Genomic DNA, 23990 nt, shown 5'->3' with positions numbered 1-23990 from the left:
AAATCCTGTCTCCTGGACAGACTTTACAACCTCAAGCCCTAATGAGGCTCTAGGCAGAAGACACTGGAAATGTGTTTATGTGTTTGTGCATCTCTTTTTATTTCTTCCTTAGAAATAAAAAGTGTCAAGGGAATGAATTGGAGGCATACTTTAGGGTGTTAATGTTAGAAAGGAAGCCAAGATTTTTTTGTCCAACTCTCTCATTGTAGATAAGAAAATAGAGACTCAGGGAGGGAAAGGGGCTGGCCTAAGGTCAGAAAGCAAGTGCATGACAGATGCAGATTTGAACCCAGGCATCCCAATGCCTGGTCCAGTACTCTAGCGTGGCCTGGAAGGGGATGGGTGGTGAAATGGATGGGAAGATTTGTCAGTTTGCCCCAGCACATTTACTACCCTTTCCACCACCCCGCTTAGCACATTCAGCTGGCCCCTGCCACCACCCGCATCAAAGTACGGACACAACTCATTTTACAGACAGAGGTTCAGGATGTTTTTGGATCTGACATAGCCCAAACCAGGGCAGAGGCTGTAGCAAGGGGAGGAAGCTGGGAAAGGCTGAGGAGTCAGAGGGGAGTGGAGGTGGACAGGATCTATGGCTACGGTTTTTCAGTCGCTCAGTCGTGCTGGGCCCTCGATGGCCCGTGGGAGTGGGAGCCTCTCCTAAGCTCCACTGAAGATAAGAGCCCAACCCCAACCCCTCCCCCCACCCCTGCCCCTTCCTTAGTCTCTGGAGCTGGAACAATCAGGCTTGGCCGTGGCGGCTGGTGCTGATGACCATTTCTTGGCAGAGGTGCCCACCAAAGCTGTGGCCCTAGTCCTCGCCACCACAGAGAGCCAGCAAGGCCTTCAGGAAGTCTCCGGAGGTGTCACCCTGGCAGAGGCAGAGAGCAGAGTGAGTGAAAACAGTCCTTCCAGCCTCAGTGCCCCCTCCTCCCGGCTGCCCATCTGTCTGGACATCTCCCTCGGCTTCTCTCCATGGCCAGCATAACTGCCACATGTAGGCCAGAGGGATCTCCCTGACACATAAATGTGACCACATCCCTTTTGTTTATCCCCAGGAAGATGTGCAAGCTCTCGGCCTGGCTTCAAGGGCCTTTGGGATCTGACCTGTGCAGAGCTCTGCGGCTTCACCTGTTCCTTTCCCCCAGGAGCATCTCAGTCCTCTCTCCACCTGCCACTCCCCTGTCCAGCACGCCCCTGTGCACCCCCAATACCGTCTGCCAGCGGGGCCCTCTCCTCTGAGAAGCACCCTGACCACTCTCTTGCCTTGGGAGGCAGAGTGAACTCCTGCCTCCCGTGGTTCCTCTGGCACTCTGCTGATACCCTCCACCTTGGCATATCGTGTTAGGTGATTCCTTATTTGAACAAACACTATTGAGCACTAACTGCCAGGCCATTGCTGGGAATGGGTGCGAACACCATCATGCTCACCACACATCACAATGGTCTGCCATACGTTCAGACTGGGGAGGCCAAACTTCCTGACCCATATGGTATGGATCTCCTTTCTGAGGTACTCCCATCGTTGCTATGAGACATGGTTTTTGGGATTTTGTTTGTTCTGGTATTTTTTGAGTTTTTGGGATTTTGTTTGTTCTGGTATTTTTTGATGTATGATTTTAAAACATAATATAGTATCAAAATGTGCTAACAATTTGCTGACATTCCTACTAAGTCTAAGAGACTGCCTGTGAGATGCCCATAGTCTTGTTAGCCAAGTAGAACCAAGCATCAAACTTTAAGATCTTGGCTGATCTCAAAGAACAAAAATATAAGCTCCATATGTCAAAAAAGTCAGACACAGCCAGGTGTGGTGGCTCACACCTGTAATCCCAGCACTTCGGGAGGCCGAGGCAGGTGGATCACTTGAGGTCAGGAGCTAGCAACCAGCCTGGCCAACACAGTGAAACCGTCTCTACTAAAAATACAAAAATTAGCCGGGCGTAGTGACATATGCCTGCAGTCCCAGCTACTCAGGAGGCTGAGGCAGGAGAATCACTTGAACCCAGGAGGCGGAGGTTGCAGTGAGATGAGATGGCACTGCTGCACTCCAGCCTGGGCGACAGAGCAAGACTCCATCTCAAAACAAATAAACAAACAAAACAAAACAAAACAAAAGTCAGACACAAAAGGTCACATATTAGGTGATTCCATTTATATGAAATATTCAGAAAAGGCAAATCTACAGAGACACAAAGTAGCTTGGTGTTTGCCTATGGCTGGGGATGGAACTAGATAAACAGGTATGAGAGAGCTTAGTGGGATGAGAGAAGTGTTTGGAAACTGGCTGCATTATGGGGATGGTTGTATAACTCAGTAAATGTACTAAAAACTGTTGAATTGTACCCTTAAAATAGGTGAATTTTATGATTTGTAAGTTTTTTGTTTGTCTGTTTTTGAGACGGAGTCTTGCTCTGTTGCCCAGGCCAGAGTGCAGTGGCATGATCTCAGCTCACTGCAACCTCCACCTCCTGGGTTCAAGCGATTCTCCTGCCTCAGCCTCCCGAGTAGCTGGGATTACAGGCATTAGCCAACACACCCGGTTAATTTTTGTATCTTTAGTAGAGACGGGGTTTTCACTATGTTGGCCAGGCTGGTCTTGAACTTTTGACCTCAAGTGATCCACCCGCCTTGGCCTCCCAACGTGCTGTGATTACAGGTGTGAGCCACCGCACCTACCCATGATATGTAAGTTACACTTCCATAACATTGTTTTAAAAAAAGCAAAAAATGGGCTCCTGTTTTATTTGGAAATCTTTAATTATAAACCTTTGATTCTTCTGGAATTGATTTTGGTATAAACAATGCAATACAGACCCCCTTCATTTCAATATCATGGCTGTTCTAAGCAGTAACCCACTGGGAGAAAGTCCATGGGAATGAAGACTCCTAATCTTACATTAGGGATCTGACAGTCATCCCCTTCTCGCTAACCTCTAGCCCCTCCGCTTACCTCAATGGCTTGGTGGAGAGACTTGTCGTATTTCTCAATGAATTCCCGCCGGATGTTGAGCAGGTCAATCTCACTGCGGGAGACCATGATCCTGGTGAGAGTTTTCTCATCTGTGCCAGCACCCTGGTGGAGCCAGGCAGGAGGGAGACACAGGCAGAAGGAGAGACAGAGCCCAGTCAGGCAAGAAACAGTGGTATCCCATCTGCCTCTCTCCCTTGTTCCTTCCAACAACAGGGTGTATGTTCTCCCTCTGTCTTCTGCAAATAGTCCTGACCAAAATCCCCCCGTGCCCAGGACTGGCCAGACTGACATGCAAAAAAGACGTGTATGGGTTGAATAGTGTCCCCTCCAAAATTCATGTCCACCTGGAACCTCAGAATATGATGTAATTTAGAAATAAGGTCTTTGCACATGTAATTAGTTAAGATGAAGGCATACTGAATTAGATTGAAGCCTAAACCAATAACCAATATCTTTATAAGAAGAGGGAGAGCATAGACATACAAACAGCAAAGAGATGAGGTGAGGATAGAGGCAGAGACTGGAGTGATGCATTCACAGCCAGGAAACACCGGGGACTTCTGGCAACCACCAGAAGCTAGGAGAGGCAGGGGAGAGTTTCTCCCCCAGAGCCTCCAGGAGGACCCAACCCAGGCAACACCTTGATTTTGGACTTTTGGCCTCCAGAACTATGAGAGAATAAATTTCTGTTGTCACCCGATTTGTGGAATTTGTTATACCAGCCCTAGGAAATTACCACCGAGCCCAAAGAGTAGGCACAGGGCATGGAATGTGTAGGCAGCCAGAGCTGCCTCTGCCCCCAGGGAGCTACAAGCACCAGCCTAGGAGTCAGAGCTAGGTTCGAGTCCCAGCTCTGCCTCTTAGGAGCTGCGTAAATGTGGGCTACGTTTTACCCTACCTAGGCCTGAGTTTCCTCCTCTATCAAATGAGGATGCTACCACAACTTCACAGGACTGCCATGAGGGTCAACTGTGGTCAGAGAGATGAAGCCCTTAGCACAGGCTTGACGCACAGTGAGTGCTCAATGAATGGTTGTCACATTTGGAGACAGTAGGCTGAGAGTCTCAGGCTCCTTCCTACCCTCCTGCCTGCCCAGGCTGTCAGCAGTTGAGACTCCAGTGGTGGAGAGGGTGGTCAGTGTGGCTTGGGCTCTCCCGGAAGGGCAGGCCTAGACTCAGAGGGGAGCGCCTGTGACCTCTGATGACTATTTGTCATAGGAGATCCTGTGTCACCTGGTAGGCTGTGAGCTCTGAGAGGGCAGAGACTATGTCCTACCCAGCCCTGTGCAACCAGAGCACATTTCTCAACTTTGGCATTTGGGGCTGGATCATTCTTTGTTGCGCAAGCTAATCCTGTGCGCTGAGGCTGTTTAACAGCATCCCTGTTCTCTCTCCATCAGCATCCCTGTTCTCTCCCCGCCAGCATCCCTGTTCTCTCCCCGCCAGCATCCCTGTTCTCTCCCCGCCAGCATCCCTGTTCTCTCCCCGCCAGCATCCCTGTTCTCTCCCGGCCAGCATCCCTGTTCTCTCCCCACCAGCATCCCTGCTCTCTCCCCACCAGATGCCGGTAGCAACACCCTCCAAGTTGTGATGACCAAAAATGTGTCTGGATATTGCCAAATATCCTCCGGGGGGGAAGGCGGGGGAAATCACCCCCAACAGGGAAATACCATCCTACAGCCAGAAAAGGGCAGATGCTGACAAATGTCAAATGGGAAGAAACAGCTGCCAGGAATCCTGATCTGGGGGACGGTGCACATCTGCGTGTGTGTACATAAGTCAGTGCTTGAAGGGAAAGGAACGCCAGCACGTTTTCTTACCTTCATGGATTTGTAAAGTTTGTCGGCAAAGAAGAGAGGTTTGTTCTTGACACTTTGAACTGGTAAGAAGAGCAGAGAGATGCGGGGAATGTGGTCAGAGGCTGTGAACCCAGACTCTGGACTGGCCTCCCCCATCTCCCCACCTCGTCTATCCTTTCATGGGTCTGCAGATCATTGTCAACCCCAGGGTCATGCTCAGGCAACACCTTCGCTCCCCTTCCCCATGCTTCCTCCTCTGGCTCATCCCTAGGCCTGGCTCTCACTTGGTCGCAACTCTCTTCCTTCTAAGGTGCTTACAGCTAACCAAGGTTAGGAGAGGATTCAAAGGTAATTAACTCCTTACGAACCCAAAGCATAGGGCCTCAAAACTTTTAAATGCGTCGGAATCACCCAAGAAGCTTATTTAAAACTCAGGGTTTAGGCTCCACCCTGAAGACTCAGATTTTAGAAAGATCTTGAGCAGTGGTTCTCAAAGTGTGGTTTCCGGACCAACAACATTAGCATCGCTTGAAAACTTGGAAGGAAGGCAGATTCTCACGCGTCACCCCAGATATGCTGAATATGAAACTCTGGAGGTGAGTGACCAGCTTGTCCTAGTTTGCCTGGGACATTCCAGGTTTTGTTAGGTTGGTGCCAAAGTAATTCCAATTTTTGCCATCACTTTCAATGGCAAAACTGCAATGACTTTTGCACCACCCTAATAGCACTGAAAGCCTTGTGCGAATCAGGATGGCTGGCCAACCTGCGTTGGTGCAGCCTAATGCTTGAGAGTTACTGATGTAGAGACATACTGCTCCAAAGAATGGCTGTCCGCTGGTAAAACTTAAGGGACCATGCAAATCCCTGGGGCTGAGTGTTGCCCCAGGGCCTGAACAATCTTGCAGTATTGGCAGCTGCTGCTCCCTACCTTGACCCCAGATAATGCCTGCCTGGTTTCACCAACCCCGCCCTTTCTCAAGGCCTAGGGTTCTCTAGCCCTTCACAGCTGCTTGACTACAAGGCTCCAGAGCCCACGCACGCGTGTCTCAGACAGCTTAGAAAGGAGAAACCAGACACCAGTACTATAGCTGGAATGACTCTGGATATAACGAGAAGAGATGGCAAGAGGCTGGAGTTGTGTAGTCCAGTGGCAGAGTCAAGCAAGAGACTCCTCTGCCACAGGCTCAGGAATCCTGTGGGAAAGATCACATCACACATCTCCCATCTCCAGCTCCTTACATATCTCCCTACTACCTCCCAAACAAATCCCAAGCTCCTTGGCTTGAACGTCAAAGCTCCTGGCCTCCTTTGCAACCTCATGGCCCTTGCTCCTCCATTCCCAGAACTGCAAATTCCTGTGTCCCTCTGTCCTTCCTGGATAGATGCATTTCCTATCTGTCCTTCACTACACTCTCTCTCTAAATCAAGTCCCATCCTGCAAGGCTGTACTTGATGTCCACGTCCCCAGTCATGGCACCACCTCCAGGAAGCCTCCCCTGACTTCAGACCTAGGGCTTTATCAGTCTGGCTAAGAAGCACGCTGGGCAGAAACTTCTCTCCTTTGTAACCAACCCCACAAGCCATCCTAAGAACTGAGCCTGTCCATCTGTCACAGGGGACCCTGATGCCTGACACTAGATGGAGGGGTGTGAAATGGTGTTGTGGTGTGTGTTTGCATGTGTAGACCTGTTCAAGGTGGGAGGAGAAAGGAAAGAGGGAAATACACGAGGAGGGTAGGAATCTCAAAGTGTCTCCAAAGGCTACAGAACATGAGCTTTGGATGTAGGCAGCCTGTGGTTTGAGGCCTGGTTCTACTACTACAAACCTCTCTGAATGCAGTGTCCTCTTTGTAAGATAAGCTGGTAAGAGCACCTGGTGAGAATGCAACTAAACCTGTGTGCAACTAACTTTGCACAGGGCTTGGCGTGAAACAACAATAAAAACTAACCCTTGCCCAGTGAGTATTACATGCCAAGAGGCACCGTTCCAAGTGCCTTACGTATAATTAGCTAATTTCAGCCTTACAAAATCCACCATATGGGCTGGGCACTATTGTTATCTCCACTTTACAAAGGAGGAAATTGAGACACAGAGGTTTCGTGACCTGCCCAAGGATACACAGTGTGGAAGTGGCAGAGCAGAGATTCAACCTGGAGTCCATGCTTTTACCCACTGGGCTATCCCGCCTCCTAGATATTGGTCCTGGGTGGTAAAGGCCCATCACATGCTAAACAACCCCCTACCACCATCTCTACTTCACCCAATCTAACACACCTTTCCCCCACATTTTAGTGTCTCTGAAATCAAGATGTGTTTTATAATTGATGGCAATTATGTGAAAATCTTCCCCCGACACCTCTTGGTAAGATTTTAAAAAAGTGCATTGATGCAATGCGTTTTACAGTAAATGAAACAAGATACCACTAATGATGAATACTAATGAGAATAACTTCAGCCCCAACCCATATCCACTCATCCATATTTATACACGGTGAAATTAAGATCCAAAAGGAAAAAACCTTTTCAAAGTCAAGAGCTCAAATTATATAAGTGTAACCAAAAAGCCAGGTACTGAGACGAGGGTGTGTGTGTATGTCGTCTGCATCTAACGTGTATGTGTCTTGTATGTGTGTGCATGTGTGGTGTGTATATGTGGTGTGCATGGGTCATGTGTGCATAGTGTGTGAGTGGTGTGTGTGTGCAGGTGTAGTGTCTTGTGGGGGCGTAGCATGTATGTGTATGTATAATGTGTTCTGTGTGTGAAGTATGTGTGTATGTGATGTGTGTATGTGTGGTATGCACCTGTCACATGCATATGTAACGTGTTTTATGTATAAGTCACATGTGAGAATGTATGTACAGTATGTGTCTTGTACATGTTAAGTGTGTGTGTCAAGTGTGTGTATGGTGTGTGTGTGTACACACCCTAGTTGTGCAGGACAGCGTGCCCCTCCCCTGCCTGCCCCAGTCTTCCTGGTCCTTCCCCAGCAACAGCTATTTTCTCACCTTCTCCTGCAGCCTGGAACAGACCTCATGACACTCCTGCACAATCACACATTTGGCAGCACCCCTGGAGGTGAACTGTGGCAGTGTTTACTTTCCAGTACTAGCTTCGGAGGCTGCCAAGGTTCTATTCTTCCAGAGAATCTGGGCAAGTTGCCAGTGCCCCCAGCCCTTCCCTTAGTCCCTGCCAGTTACCAATGGCCACGAATGCGTCCCTGACATCCCCAGACATCTCCTTCTTGATGGTGTGCTCCACGTCATAGTTGGTCATCTTGATGAACTCCTGGAAGACTGGCCACAAGAGAAGCCCCAGAGGTGGGGGTGAGCTTCAGTGCAGGAGGGGGAGGACCCCTACTCAGCCCCACCCAGTGCCTCCCACAGGCTGTGCCTGAGAAAGTGGAAGGGCAGCAGATATGGCCACAGCCCAGGCCTAAATGCACTGGGCAAGATCATCCTGATAGAGAAGCTCTGACATCAAGGCTGCTGTGAGCTCAGAGCCAAATCTGTCCCAAGTCAGTCCCCGTGCCTGGCCAATGGCCTCAGAACCTCGGCCAAGTTCTGGCAACCCAGGCTGGGGTAGTAAAAGGAGCATGGGTCCTAGTCATGGTTCTGCCCCAGCTCACTGAGGGACCTTGGGTGAATCCTCTCCTTTCTGGGCCTCCTCTTCCTCCCATGTCCAGTTGGGATAAAGACACAACGATAATACTCAGGAAACACTCACTGAGTCAGGCATTGCGCCAGTGCTTTATGTGTGTTGTGTTTTTTGTATCTTCACAACCGTCATGTGAGGTGGAACTAAAACCCTGATTCCTACGTAAGGGAGCTCAGGCGCAGAGATTTGGTAACTTGCCTAAGGTCACATGGCTGTTAAGTGGGTATTCAAATCAAGGCGGTCCAGTGCCCAAGTCCATTCTTTTAGCCACTATGCTAAAGCACCTTAAATACTGCAAAGTGCTAGACAAATGCATATTAAAATGTAAATGTCTCAGTGCAGGACACTTCATGATCACTGAGCACCAGGGTCACTGCATACAGGTGTGCCCTGTGCATGTGGCAGTCTGTGGTTCAAAGACATCTATGTGGGTCTTGTGCCGCCACCACCTCTCACTGCCTTGCTCCTGGCAGGCATCGCCAGTGAATCATGACGCGGGGTCCCAGAATCCTTCTCAACCCAGCATTCTAGGCAGCTGCTACCACTCTGTCAGAGTTGGCCTTTGAGGTGAAATCCAGTTGCTATCCCTAATCCCCGCCATCCCACCTGCTTCCTTAAGGAGGAGAAGGAAGGTGAGGTATAAGCGGTAGAGCCAGGACTAGAATCCAGGGCTCCAGAGTCACCGTCACCCATGATACACTACTGCTGGGTTAAGGAGGGGGTGGGTGGGCAACTGGCTCCTCTTGCCACAGAGAGATGAGAGGCTCTCATCAGATTCCGGGCTCTTCCTGCTGAGCTGGGAAGGGAGGAGGTCAGGCCTCACCTCTCCGGAGGTGCGGATAGCTCCGGGTACACAGGATCGTCATGAACCGTGTCTCCAAGGAAGTTTTGTCTCCGCTGGGTGTGTCTGCTATTTCCTGCAGAGCCCCGGTTGGAGCAAGGATTTGGGAGGGGAGACATGAGAAAGCCTTGGTTATTATTCACTTTCATGTCTTTGCCTGGGCTGAGGGCAATCAGAAGCTGGGCTCACACAGCCATCCAAGGGGGCTGAGACTGGTCCCCTCTTCCTTCCTCAAGCACAATGGCTTCTACATTCCCCTCTCCAGTTCACAAGGACCCTGTGATCTGACACAGATGGGCTTAGCACTGGGAACTTCCATCCTAGCCTCGGGGCCATGGGACCGGGGCTCCTGGGAGGACCCGCACAGGCCCTGAGCGTAGCAACTGGGAGTTCCCCTTCCATCCCTCAACCTTTCCGCAAGGCCCTCTGGGAAGTGTGTATGGGGTCATATGCAGGGAAGATGGCCTGGCCAGTGTTTCCCCAAGCGGCGTCAAGGGCAAACATACCCAATCACACTGCATATTAGTGTTTCCACGGTTGTCTTCTAGCCAGCTACTAGTTCTATTTATACTGATACTAAATTCCCCTTAACTCATTTTGGGTTTAAAAGTGAGTCGATTTAAAGATCAGTATTAACAGTTGGTGGTTACACAGCACAAATCATGCCAGAGATGATTAGCTGAAGTTTGGGAAACACTTGCCTGGCCTATCTTTTACCAAGCAGGGTCCTTAAGGCGCCCTGAAGGGGAGAGAGAGAAGCCGCACAGCAAGCTCCCAAATCACTGCTTGATACTGCCCCGCTTGGCCCAGTAAAGGCGGACTTTACTCAGAGGCCGTTAAAACCCAAATGAAGAACAGGACACTCACCAAGATCTCAGCAGCCACCTGAGAGCAGGGAGGGGAGAGAGGAGGGAGAGAAGGGAGGCAAGAGTCAGAGGAGGCCGGGGAGGCTGGTGCTGGGGCCCTGGGGTGCAGGGTGAGGGGCCTGGCTGGGAGTGGGAGATGTCCCAAGAGACTGGAGAGAACCCGGGATGCGATGGGAAGTGGGGCAGGGACAACAGAAAAATACCTTCCTATGACCTTTTGGGCTGGAGCTCAGAATGGGGAAAGGCCTGGCAATAACTAAAAACGTGTTCACCTGAGGGATAAGAGAAAGACACAGAAACGGGGAACACTCTGCTCTTCGCACCCCAAAACCTAGAGCAGATTCCAGGCCTCGGTTTCTTTGTCTGAAAGTGGAAAGAAATAATCGCTGCCACTTCCTTACAGAACCACTGAGATGTAAATGTGAGCAGTGCAAAGTTCTCCGCACCCTTTAGCATATTCAGAGTTCCAAGGCAAGAGACATGTAATTTTAGCTTTCGTGTTAAAGACAGGAAAGACCAGACAGCTGAGGCCTTGAGGGGAGCTGACCTGCCTGGGGGCACACAGCAGTGATGGGAAAGTCATTTTACAAGGGTTACTTTTAATCACTGCACTATGCAGAGCGCAGAATTCTGTGGTTAGGACACAATTTTGTTAGGCAAATAGCTGTGACTTGGAGAGCCTGGGAACAAAATACCCAGGCTCGTGTACCCAAGCTGCGTATTGCTTTCGCCTTTCCCCCAGAAACTCTGCTGACTTTATTCTATTGGATAGACTGAACTCTTTATAAACTTCACTACAGCCTATGCTCTGGAAACCTTCCTCTTCTTTTCATTGCATAATTGGCAATGTCCATTAAAAGTTAAAAGGCCTATGACATTTGATCAAGCAATTATATTGCTAGGAATTTGCCCTACAGATATTCTGGCAAAAGTCTTCCACGATAGAATACAAGACTATTCACTGCAGCATTCTTTCTTCTTTTTGGAGACAGGGTCTTGCTTGCTCTATTGCCCAGGCTGGAGTACGGTGGCATAATCACAGCTCACTGCAACCTTGACCTCCTAGGCTCAAGTGATTCTCCTGCCTCAGCCTCGTGAGTAGCTGGGACTACAGGTGTGTGCCACCACACCCAGCTAATTTTTTAATTTTTTGTAGAGAAGGGGTCTCACTTTGTTGTCCAGTCTAGCCTCAAGCGATCCTCCTGCATTGGTCCCCCAAAGTGGAGATCATAGGCATGAGACACCGCACCTGGCCCATAGCAGCATCTTTCTCTTCTCTTCTCTCCCCTTCCTCCCTTTCTCCCTCCCTCCCTCCCTTCCTTCCTTCCCATGGCAGCATCTTTCTTTCCTTCCTTCTCCTTCCTTCCATTCTTTCCCTTTCTCTCTCTCTCTCTTTCTCTCTCTTTCGTCTCACTCTGTTGCCCAGACTGGAGTGCAGTGGCACGATCTCGGCTCGCTGCAACCTCCACCTCCCAGATTCAAGCGATTCTCCTGCCTCAGCCTGTAGCTGGGATTACAGGCATGTGCCACCACGTCCAGTTAATTTTTTTTGGTATTTTTAGTAGAGATGGGGTTTCACAATGCTGACCAGGATGATCTCCAACTCCTGACCTTAGGTGGTCCACCCGCCTCGGCCTCCCAAAGTGCTGGGATTACAGGCTTGAGCCACCACGCCCGGTCAGCATTTTTCGTAACAGAGAAAAACTGTAAACCATCCTGAGATTGACTTGTTAAACAGGCTATGGATTATCCAATCAATGGTAACAATCCATGCAATTCTTACAAAGGATGAGATTAATCTACAATGCTGATAACGAGAGTTTCCATTTAAATTAAGTGAAGAAGTAAAGTATAGCATATTTTTGTGTAAAATAGTGTTTCTTTCATCTAGATTCAAAAATAAATAAATAAATAAACACTCACTTTCTCATACTTCCTGGGAAGTACTTAAGAAACTGTCAAGACACCTTCGAGGAGAGGTACTATGCAGGAAAGCTTCTGCATTTCTTTTTATTCTTCCTGAAGTTTTATTTCTTAAATATGCAAAAATATTATTTCATTTTAAATCTTAAATAAGAGTTATCAAGGCTACTAGGATTATAGGCTGTTTCTGGTTTTTTAAATATTTTTCTGTATTAAAAACAACCTACACCAGGTGCAGTAGCTCACACCTGTTATCCCAGGACTTTGGGAGGCCCAGGTGGGAGGATCACTTGAGCCTATGAGTTTGAGACCAGCCTGGACAACATGGAGAAACCCTGCTCTACCAAAAAATTCGCTGAGCATGGTGGCGCACGCCTGTAATCCCAGCTACTTGGGGTGCTGAGGTGGGAGGATTGCTTGAGCCTAGAAGGCGGAGGTTGCAGTGAGCCAAGATTGCACCTCTGCACTCCAACCTGTGTGACAGTGTGAGAACCTGTCACCCCGTTATGTCTCAAACGTCACAAAACAAAAACCTAGTTGAACCCCGAGGACATCATACTAGGTAAAGGAAGCCAGTCATAAAAGCATAAATACTGTATAATTCCACTTACATGAAGTCCCTAGAGTAGTCAAATTCACAGACATAGGAAGAATGGTGGTTGCCAGGGGCTGGGGGAAGGGAGAATGGGAAGTGACTGTTGAATGGGTCCAGAGTTTTGGTTTTGCACGATGAAAACAGTTTTTGAGATGGCTGGTGGTGATGGCTGCCCAACATGTGAATGTACTTAATGCCACTGAACTGTATACTTTAAAATGATTGGCCAGGCATGATGACTCATGCCTGTAATCCCAGCACTTTGGGAGGCTGAGGCAGGTGGATCACCTGAGGTCAGGAGTTTGAGACCAGTCTGGCCAACATGGTGAAACCCTGTCTCTACTAAAACTACAAAAAAATTAGCCGGGCGTGGTCGTGGGTGCCTGTAATCCCAGCTACTCAGGAGGGTGAGGCAGGAGAATCACTTGAACCCGGGAGGCGGAGGTTGTAGTGAGCCAAATTGCAACCTTGCACTCCAGCCTGGGCAACAAGAGGAAAACTCCATCTCCAAAAATAAATAAATAAAATGATTAATATGGTAAAGTTTATATGTATTTTATCAAAAATTTGTAAAAACTTACGCTAAATAAAACTGTATCATTTTTAAGAAGAGAGGGAGAGGGACATGTTTTAAAGATTTAACAGAAAAGACTCAAAAGTCCCAATCCTTCTCACTTACACAGGTCAGAGAACCCTAGACATATTAGGTTTTTCAAAGCATCTTTAAGATAATAATATCTGTAATGTAAAAAAAAAAAAAAAAAGTGGTGGGGCACTAAATTAATATTCACCACAAAAGCTTGTTCTTATTAGCCTAGCTACTTCATGCAAAAATTAATCTGGACAGTTCTTCAAATGGTTAAACTTACAGTTCTCATATGACCCAGAAATTCTGTCTAAGAGAAATGAAAACATATGTGCACACAAAAACTGGTACACAAACTTGTACACAAATGTTTAGAGCAGCATTAGTCATAATAGCCAAAAGGTGGAAATAACCCAAATGTCCAACAGCTGATGAATGGATAATGGAATATTATTTGGCAATGAAAAGGGAGTCCCAACATGCTACAACATGGGTGACCCTTGAAAACACTGTTAAGTGTTTAACACAGTGTTTAAATTAGTGTTTTCTTAAGTGAAGAAGCCAGTCCAAAAGGCCACGTATTATATCACTGTATTTACATGAGATGTTCAGAAGAGGCACATCTGGAGACACAGAAAGTAGATTAGCAGTTGCTTAGGGCTGGGGGGTTAGGAGGACATAAGGAGTGACAGCTAATGTGTATGGAGTTTCTTTTGGGGGTGATGAAATGTTCTAAAATTGATTGTGGTGATGGTTGCATTAAGTCTGTGAAGATACTAAAAACCACTGAATTGTACACTTTAAATGGGTCAATAGTATTGTAGATGAATTCTATTTCAATATTTTAAATGGGTCAATAGTACGGTAGATGAATTCTATTTCAGTAAAGCTGGTCAATAGTATGGTAGATGAATTCTATTTCAATAAAGCTGGTAAATAGTATGGTAGGTGAATTCTATTTCAATAAAGCTGGTCAATAATATGGTAGATTAATTCTATTTCAAGAAAGCTGTTATATTTTCAAAAGTCTGGTCCGAGCATGGTGGCTCACACCTGTAATCCTAGCACTTTGGGAGGCTGAGGCGGGTGGATCACTTGAAGTCAGGAGTTCGAGACCAGCCTGGCCAATATGGTGAAACCCCGTCTTTACTAAAAATACAAAAAAATTAGCTGGGCATGGTGGTGGGCGCCTATAATCCCAGCTACTCAGGAGGCTGAGGCAGGAGAATTGCTTGAACCCAGGAGGCAGAGGTTGCAGTGAGCTGAGATTGCACCACTGCACTCCAGCCTGGGTGACAGAGCAAGACTCCATCTAAAAAAAATGAAAATGAAAAGAAAAAAGAAAAAAAAAAAAAAAAGGTCTGAGTATTGATTATCTAAAAATGACCACAATCCTTCATTTCATGGTGGGTCTATAATAATTAGTTATCTATAATTTATTGCTCAAATTGGATGACAGAGTGAAAGGGGAAGCTATTAACAATTACTGTGGGGCCACAGGTAGAAACTGGACATATGTTCAACTGGTTAATAACAGACCCAGACTTCTAAGAGCTTGAGGGTGTTCTAGACATCCAGAGTGAGAGACCGCCAGGGAGTATAAAACAGGCAAATACAAACTGCCAAGTACTCATGTGCATTATCTAAGGAGGAGCTTGACTCAGCTCTATCAAATGCCCTTAATTTTTATACACATTTTGCTCCCGCGTTTCCATTTCATCTCTGGAAATTCATTCTAAGGAATAATTCATGAATGTGATAAAAGAGTTTGCTACTAGGAAGAAGCCTGGTTAAATAACGTGATAGATTCAGATACGAACAGTATACAGCCATTAAATGATATTGTTGATTAAAAAGTGCAACAATATTCACATAGTATTAATTTTTAACTGTCAGAAATAAAGAATCCACTTTTTTTTTTTTTTTTTTTTTTTTGAGACGGAGTCTCGCTCTGTGGCCAGGGCTGGAGTGCAGTGGCCGGATCTCAGTTCACTGCAAGCTCCACCTCCTGGGTTCACGCCATTCTCCTGCCTCAGCCTCCGGAGTAGCTGGGACTACAGGTGCCCGCCACCTCGCCTGGCTAGTTTTTTGTATTTTTTAGTAGAGACGGGGTTTCACTGTGTTAGCCAGGATGGTCTCGATCTCCTGACCTCGTGATCCGCCTGCCTCGGCCTCCCAAAGTGCTGGGATTACAGGCTTGAGCCACCGCGCCCGGCCAAGAATCCACTTTTATATATACATAGAGAAACAACTACAATAATGTATACTACAATACTGACAATGGTTATTACTATTAGGTTATGGAGTCTTTTTTGGCTTCTCTTTATTTTCTAGTTTCTATAAAAGAATGTACTGCTAGTTATAAGAAAATGAGCTGGGGTCTAGCATCCTAAATCTGGAGAAGTAGCCGAGTTGGGCAGGGATCTGGCTCAAGGGTCCCTTAGCTATTTCCACCCGGGTTCTCTCTCTCCACTTCTCTCCTTTTGCGAAGCAGCTATCAGCAAGGCCCACCACTGCCCCCTGCTAGCGGCAATTGGAAGCACAGCCTCATTGGCAAACCAGGCACAGGCAGAAACATTCCCCGGAAGATCAATTTAGGGTTGGAGGACAGATTTGGGGTGAGAGCTGAGATTAAAAAAAAAAAACTCTCAGCAGCACACAAGGCTGTTCACAGTAATACTTAATAAACATCCGTTGAATGAGTGAATGAAATGTGGTCTCAGCAAGCCCCCCTAGTATCTGGCTGGGTTCTCAGCCTAGCCCCCATCCATGTGCCCACAATGTAGCTGAAATACCATACATTTAAATGTAACCCTGCAGCTTTTGACAACCATATTCCAAAGCAAGGGTTGGACAACTGGACAACAACAGCTACTTGATGTGGAAGCTGCAGGAGACCTTAACTGTACTGGGTCTTGGAGGATATTACTGTAAATGGAATTAAGCATAGACTCTGGAGTCAGGCAAGCCTGAGTTCAGATCAAACCACCACCACTTAGAAACTGTATCCTTCAATAGGTTAAGGAGCTTCATTTTCCTCTAGTAAAAAGGGGGAACATAAAAACATATAGAATAATCTTGGCATCGTAGTATGCATTCTAATAATTATAATTACAGTTCTGTAACTGTCAGGTTCCAGTTCAGATGCTGTTGTAATATACCACACTTCTGTTATGGGACCTGGGAACAGAAAAGTTGGTTCCCTCTCAATCCATCAGTGCTCTTTTTAACTCACCAACTATAAAATATGGGGGCTGGATTCACAGTCTGTGGTATCTGTTCCCCCACATCTCTGGACACAGCTTTTGGGGGTGGGAGGATGAGGCAGGCAGAAGAGATGGAGACATGGACCTGGGTCAAGCTACTGGGTGCTGGGATCAAGGTGCAGGTCAGTGGGGGACAATGCACTGGCCTCAGTAGGGACTGCCCAGCCACAGGAACCCTCAGGGAAAATGAATTTGGGGTTGTCCAACTTCCGTAAGAAGCCATTTCCAAACCTCAAGCTCACTAGGCAAGAGACTCCTAGAGAACCCTTTTCCCTGCTATTCATTCAACAAATATTTATTGAGTACTGATCATGTGTTACTTTGGATATATTAGTGAACAAAATGAAGAGTCCAGCCCTTGAGGAACTTACTTTCTAGGCTTGTCCCAGGACACTCCCTCCAATCTCAGTCCCATTTTACAGATAATAAACCAAGACCTTTAGCCCCCTTCTCAGCAAGTTCCCAGACCAGCTTTCTAGGGGTCAATTCTACTGGGGCCACTGACTTGTTGTGTGACTTTCAGAAGTCATTTGTCCTTTCTGGACCTCCATTTTCCCACTGTAACATCAGGGCTTTGACCTGGGTGATCTGCAGGTCCCTGCCAGCTCTGAAGGTCCTGCTATTCCCCTAGGAAATGTCAGTAATACCAGCACCACACTCCTAAACCTCATTTCTGCAGTCTAAGTATCAGCCAATCAAACCAACCACGCCCCTGCCAGGAGCCTTCACTTGCAGACAGGGCCTGGCGTAGACACGCATAAGCTGGACCTACTTCTCAGGGACACCCAGCAGAGGTGACTGGGGTGGGCTGGGGGTCTTACCTGGGCATCTTCCCGTGCCTGGTCCAGGTTTTCTCCTCCCTCCTCACGATTCCCCTGCAGCAGAAGCAGCAAGAAAGGTCAGTCCCCAAGCATCGACCCATCTCCATCTCTGCACCACCACACACCCTGCTCATTTCCACCTCTCTGAATGCTCTTCCTCATCAGTTACACAGGGATGAAAATCCTGCCTCCATAAGTAGGCTGTTGTGGTCATTAACTGAGAATGTGTGCAAGGCGCTCAGCACCAATGCCCGACACACAGGAAGCTCTCAGTAACCATCAATGAGGGCCTGCCATTTTTGTTATGGGAATTCAAGAGATGGTGACAGAAGCTCCCAGGTAACAACACAGGAGAGGGTCACCCACATGGCTTTGTTGTGTGAGCTGGGGGCCCAAAAACCCAGGCCAAGGGCCACCAGGGAGGACTGTCTGGAGAAGGTGGTACCACGCCAGCTCTGACAAGTCAACACCAGGGGTAGGTGGTGGGACTCTAAGGAGGCAAGTGGGGAGACACTCCCTCTCCATCAACTCCTTCTAACTCCCCTGTACCCTCCACTCAGTGAACCTTCCCTTCCTCCCAGGCCTCCAGATGGGCAAGCAGACCTGAGGCCCATGAATTCACTCACCGTGGCCAGAGAAATGAGGATCCTCCTGAAGTGGCCGGATGTGTCTGAGCTCAGAGCATCCTCCAGGGACTTGTGATAGTCTGAGACAGAGAAAGGAGGTGTGGGTAGCTGCTGGCCAAGAAGGATTTCGTTGTGGGGAGGGAGGTCCAGGAAACTCAGGCTTGAGCCAGGGCAGTATTGGCAGGGGGAGGTGGGAATGAAAGGGTTTGTAACTGGCTCAGGGGGGCATCCAGCCATCCTCCTGCTGATTTTGTAAGACAATGGGCATTCTCATCAACCCATCACCTCCCCTCTATCCCCTCGGCGCTGTGCCACTTGAGGTCCCATTGCATCTCGCCTTTAATATTTAACAGCCTCTTAAGTCACCTCCCTGTTGTCATTCTCTCTTCCATCTTCCCTCCTGCATGGCAGTTGCTAAACCCAAAAGCAGAGCTCTGACTATGTCACTCATGTACTCAAAAATTCTACCATTTTAAAGCTGCTTATAAGATAAAAAATTTAAACTTTTTTTTTTTTTTTTTTTTTTTTTGAGACAGAGTCTCACTCTGTCACCCAGGCTGGAGTGTGGTTGGTATGATCAAGGCTCACTACAGCCTCGACCTCCTTGGGCTCAGGTGATCCTCCCACCTCAGTCTCCTGAGTAGCTGGGACTATAGGCATGTGCCGCCACACTTAGCTAACTTTTTTTTTTTTTGAGGCCGAGTCTCGTTCTGTCACCCAGGTTGGAGTGCAGTGGCGTGATCTTGGCTCACTGCAACCTCTGCTTCCCAAGTTCAAGTGATCCTCCTGCCTCAGCCTCCTGAGTAGCTGGGGCTACAGGCGCATGCCACCACGCCTGGCTAATTTTTGCATTTTTAGTAGAGATTGGGTCTCACCATGTTAGCCAAGTTGGTCTCGAACTCCTGACCTCAAGTGATACACCCACCCTGGCCTCCCAAAGTGCTGGGATTAACGGAGTGAGCCACTGCACCCAGCCAATTTTTATATTTTTTGTAGAGATGGGGTTTTGCCATGTTGCCCAGGCTGGTCTCGAACTCCTGGGCTCAAGCTATCCACCTGCCTCAGACTCCCAAAGTGCTGGGATTACAGGTGTAAGCCACTGCACCTAGCCAATTTAAACATTTTTGACCGGTACTCAAGATTCTTCAGAATGAAAATATGGGGCCACTTGCTTAAAAATTAAGAATTTCTGGACAGTGAGAGCATAGCATGCAACCAAGTGTGGGGCCCTTCTGGCTGTGGGGCCATGTAGAACTGCATGGACTACACACCCCTAAAGTTGCCCTCCCTCTCTGGAACGTTCTCTCCTCCCACTTCCAGCCAAGCCTTCTTATACCTCCAGGCCTTTGTCCTTCCAGGACACCTGTCTTTCCCTAGACACAGGAATGGGCACACCCAAGGGGCTTATCAAATCCTCAAGGACTGAAGGAAAGGAGACAGGCCAGAGTCCTGGGCAGAGCTGGGGTTGGAAGCTGGGGGGCCTGGCTCTTCTCCCAGCATCTGGGCCAGGCCTCCCAAACTCACCCTCCTTATAGGCCTCGTTGATGGCCCGAATTTCGGCATTGGTCCGAGTGGCCAGGATTTCAATAAGAGCCTTTTCATCTGTGCCGGCTCCCTGGAATGTCAAGACAAAGATGATCTCAGCCATAGTTCTGACCACCTGTGCAGAGGTCCATGGGGCCCGGATGGCTAAAGCTCAGGCCAGGCCTTCCTGGATTTTCTCCTCACCTCCAGACATGGCCCCCAGGCCCAAGACCGTGGCACAACCAAGGCTGACTGTGCCAGCCTCTCAAGATTCCCAGAACCTCCCAAGGGAACTGCTTTGCCTTCCAGCCCCCCAAAAAGAAAAGGTATATAGCCGTGTGTGTATAACACCACATACACACATGAACATCTGAATGGAAATATCCACGTTAGTATCTGAAGAGAACAGAAGGACACGCACATGCTCACGGTGTTAACTAGTGGTGTGCTCTCTGCTTGAGTGAAGGATCACAGACGATTGCTATTTTCTTCTTTTTTACTCTATATTTCTTCAAGTCTTCACAGTGGACATGTATTATTTTGTTAGAAGAAAAAAAGTTTTGTGCTTAAGATAAAATGCTACATTATTTTTTCTTTTGAGACAGAGTCTTGCTCTGTTGCCCAGGCTGGAGTGCAGTGGCATGATTACTGCAGCCTCAACCTCCCAGACTCAGGTGATCCTCCTACTTCAGCCTCCCAAGTAGCTGGGGCCACAGAAGCATGCCACCATGCTTGGCTCATTTTTATATTTTTTGCAGAGACAGGGCTTCACCATATTGCCCAGGCTGGTCTGGAACTTCTGGACTCAAGCCCAAAGTTTTAAGAATACAGGCGTGAGCCACCATGGCTGGCTTACGTGTTTATTCTTGTATTTGAGGAGTGATTTGTGAATTGAGACACTACACGCCCTGGACTACGGCAGGCTGGGGACCTGTTATGCAAATATCTGCATACAGGGAAGTGGGGAAAACTGTCAGGGAGAGAAGGCAGGCAAGATTGATTGATTGATTGAGTCAATGACTAATTCACTCATTCAAATACCTGTTAAGGCACCTATTATGTGTTAGCCACTGTGCAAGGTGCTGGGGCTACAGCTACCAAAAAGGAGAAAAAAAAAAAAGTCCAGGCATGGTGGCTAACGCCTGTAATCCCAGCGCTTTGGGAAGCTGAGGCGGGTAGATCACCTGAGGTCAGGAGTTCAAGACCATCCTGGCAAACATGGTGAAACCCCTTCTCTACTAGAAAGACAAAAAAAATTAGCTGGGCATGGTGGCAGGCGCCTGTAATCACAACTACTCAGGAGGCTGAGGGCAGGAGAATCACTTGAACCTGGGAGGCAGAGGTTGCAGTGAGCCGAGATCACACCATTACACTCCAGCCTGGGTGAAAGAGCGAGACTCCATCTCAAAAAAAAAAAAAAAAAAAAAAAAAGGGCAAGAGGCAAGACATGTTCTCTGTCCTCAAAGAGGTTACTAATGGTCCTGCCTTCTCAGATCCTAGGAGACTCATCCTGATTGAGATCTTCAATCATTTCTTTGTTAGAAGCAGGTGTGTAGTGAGGCAATCAAGAAAGTCCTGAGACTAGGGTCTAGCCCTGGTCTCCCCCTAACTCACTGACTCTCTGAGCCTCTGTTTCCCACTTGGAAACTTTGAAAATGGAAAGGATTGAGTTGGGTTAGCTCATTGATCTCTTCTATTTCTGAACCCCATGTCTTTAGATCATTTGCTTTTTGGCTTAGGTATTTTAAAAAACAATCACCTTAATCTGCTCAGCCTAGGAAACGTTTTTATAAAGTCCTCTAGCTCCCCATTGCTGCCTTCCTCTTAATGCTCAAGGGGCCAAAAGCACTACTGGTTTTATGTGGTTGTCAAGACAGGCTCTAGAGTCAGACAGACTGGTCTGAACCTCAGCTTTGCTACTTCATAGCTCTATGACCGTGACCAAGCAACCTAACCTCCAAGTCTCAGTTTCCTCATCTGTAAAATGGGGACAAAATAAGAGCCTTGCCTTGTGGCTCGAGGAGGCAACTAATTGAACTAATGTACTGAGCCTGGGATACTTATCATATGCTCCTTATAAACAGTATCCACTAGTACAGCTGGTACCTTGGGAAGCAAAGCAGTTCTAGCAACTTCTGGGCCAGGACATAATGCTTTCTTGTTTAATGTAGGGTCAGGTCTTCAGAGTTAACAATGCCCTTCATACCTGTGACTTTGATTGACCTGTCCTAGTTTGAAGGGCAGAGGTGACCATTTCCATTTCCCAGATGAAGGCACAGAGGATTGGGAAATGTAAGGAATGGCCCAGTCACACAATGAATGAGTGGCAGGGCTGGGCTGGAGTACAGACTCCAACTGCTGCTGCTTTCCTTTGAGACCCACCCCACTTCCTCCAGCGGCTCCACGAGACTCTTCTGACACCAGTGGGCGTGTGACTCAAGTTGAATCAACTTGGAGTAAATGCCAAGACTGTTGTTGGAACTCCTAGGAAGAAGGAACTCTTTCTGCTGGAGCTGCTAGCTGGCAGGACGGACATAAGCCACCCTGCCACCATGGGGAGAAAGGCTGCCTGAGAGTGAAGCCGTAAGAGAGGACAGCAGATCCGAGACAGGGGTGAGCCAAGGGTCCACAGAACATCATTTGAGTCTCTGGACTCAGATCTAGTCCTGTAGTTTTCAGTTATAGGAGCCAACATCTCCTTCTGTATTTATGCCAGTTTCAACTGAGTGTGGGAGGAGTTCTACCAAGAAGTTATGGCTAATCCACCTGGGCTTCTGAGGACCACCTGTATCCCCACCGGCACCCGCAGACACTAGACCCTCCGGTGCCAACTGTACCTCCATGGCCTTCTTCAACTGCTTGGCATCGTAATGGGCCGGTGGCATCATGAGCCCCAGAATCAGCCTTGCCAGGTCTCCAGAGATCTCAGACTTCAGGTCACTCATTAAGTCCTGCGAAGGGCAGAGCCCCAGTCATGCCAACATCAACACTTGCCCACACATGACCCAGGATGGGGGAGATGGAGAGAGAAAACAGGGGTTCCACATGAGGGATCGTGGAGGCTTGTGTCTGTCTTTGCTGATGTTGCACTTATTATTTAGATGAAGCCAAAGAGGGTAGGGGAAAAACAACCAGGAGGAAGACCCACTCTCGTTGACACAGGAGACAGGAACAGGAAGGGAGCACTGCTGAAGGACACTGTTTCCATCCAGGGGGAAACGCACCCACCTAAGCCAGATGCCACCAATGTGCAATAATCACTGACACTCAGTTGGGGCCTTGAAGCCAGCTCTCTCTGTGCAGAGGAACTGCAAGACGCCCAAAGCACACTGAAAACAACTCATAGCCCTGATCTTGGCCCCATGCTGTACCTCTGAGACCACTGAGCGTCTCACACACGTGTTGCCCATCACAAGGAACTGGGGGAATGGAAAGATACGTCTGCCCAAACCCAGTGCTGGAGACACTCTGAGATCACGTGACCACACAGGGTCCCACTGCCATGAAGACCCTGGTGCCCAACTGTGCAGAACTGATGGGGACAGGCTGAGCTCAGTGAGGCAAGGTGCATGCATGTCGCACCCAGAGCCCAGGAGGAGGTCCTTACCCGGCCAAAGTGAGACTTGAAGGTCTGCCGGATCTGCTGCCGCTGGGCATTGCTGCGGTGTGTGATGATATCGATGATTGTATCTTCGTCAGTCCCTGAGTCACCAAAGCCACATGCCTCAGAAGAAGGCCCGTGGCTCTCGGCTTTCCCCATACACTGCCCGCTGATGGTCCCTCGTCAATCTTTGTCAGGATAGAAGCCTGGCTAGGCGGCCATGTGCTTCTGAGTCCCTGCAGTCTGCTTGCCTATGGCTCAGGTCACTGATTTCTGCTGGGCTCCTCCCTCTCTTTCCTGTTGACACGCTAAGGAACAAGGACAGCTGGGAGGTAGAGAGTACTGGGTTGGGAGTCAGGGCCTCTGAGTTCTAGGTCTGGCTCTGGCAATGGCTACCCACCCTGGGCAAGTCCCCTTCCCTTGATGGGACTTGGTTTCCACATCTGTAACCTGAAGAGGCTGGAGTCGTTACCAACGGATCCTTCCAACCCTGACAGTCCAAGTCCTGTTAGCGACTCTATGTCCTTTCTCTTCAACTCTCTGGGAGCTGGACCCTGAGTCCCTCTAACCACAGCAGGTTGACTCTGGAAGGCATTAGGATACCACTTCCTGCTTCTCAGATTAATGCCATCAACCGCAGACCCAGCATGGGGGTCCTTCACGGCATTTTTACTTCTATCATCCTACAGTCCCAGGCGAGCTTGGCAGATATCATCATTCCCATGAGACACGTGGAAAGGAAGCCCAGGAGGTGATGGACTTAACCTAAAGCCTCCTGGGAGTTGCTGTCAGACAGACAGGGCAGAAAAGGCAAAGAAAGCCAAACCCTACATGGCCAGTCCGAGGCTGGACTTTCTGAGCACAGGCCCAGCTGATCTGAACCTGTGGGTGCAGTACTCCTCCCACTGGTGCCA

At 48.4% G+C, this 23990-nt stretch overlaps 1 protein-coding gene across 2 annotated transcripts in view; it reads right to left on the bottom strand.

Moving 5' to 3' along the window:
* Positions 1-466: 466 nt before the first annotated feature.
* The window catches only part of LOC105466854 (annexin A6), a 58127-nt gene continuing 34603 nt past the window's right edge, over positions 467-23990 (bottom strand). The window contains exons 16-26 of one of the 2 annotated variants that reach the window (XM_011715950.3): positions 23083-23177; positions 22313-22426; positions 19476-19566; positions 17952-18031; positions 17326-17379; positions 10136-10153; positions 9251-9344; positions 7971-8066; positions 4794-4852; positions 2954-3076; positions 467-871 (exon numbers count right to left, since the gene is read on the bottom strand). In XM_011715950.3, the coding sequence (XP_011714252.2) occupies positions 812-871; positions 2954-3076; positions 4794-4852; positions 7971-8066; positions 9251-9344; positions 10136-10153; positions 17326-17379; positions 17952-18031; positions 19476-19566; positions 22313-22426; positions 23083-23177 (884 nt within the window). In that variant the 3' untranslated portion in view covers positions 467-811. The remainder of the gene's footprint in view (positions 872-2953; positions 3077-4793; positions 4853-7970; positions 8067-9250; positions 9345-10135; positions 10154-17325; positions 17380-17951; positions 18032-19475; positions 19567-22312; positions 22427-23082; positions 23178-23990) is intronic. The other variant, XM_071098204.1, reaches the window with a different exon arrangement.

This window comes from Macaca nemestrina, chromosome 6 (genome assembly GCF_043159975.1).
Source record: "Macaca nemestrina isolate mMacNem1 chromosome 6, mMacNem.hap1, whole genome shotgun sequence".
Taxonomy (NCBI): domain Eukaryota; kingdom Metazoa; phylum Chordata; class Mammalia; order Primates; family Cercopithecidae; genus Macaca; species Macaca nemestrina.
The sequence above is the reverse complement of the archived record's forward strand: the minus strand, read 5'-3'. Positions and strand labels throughout refer to the sequence as shown.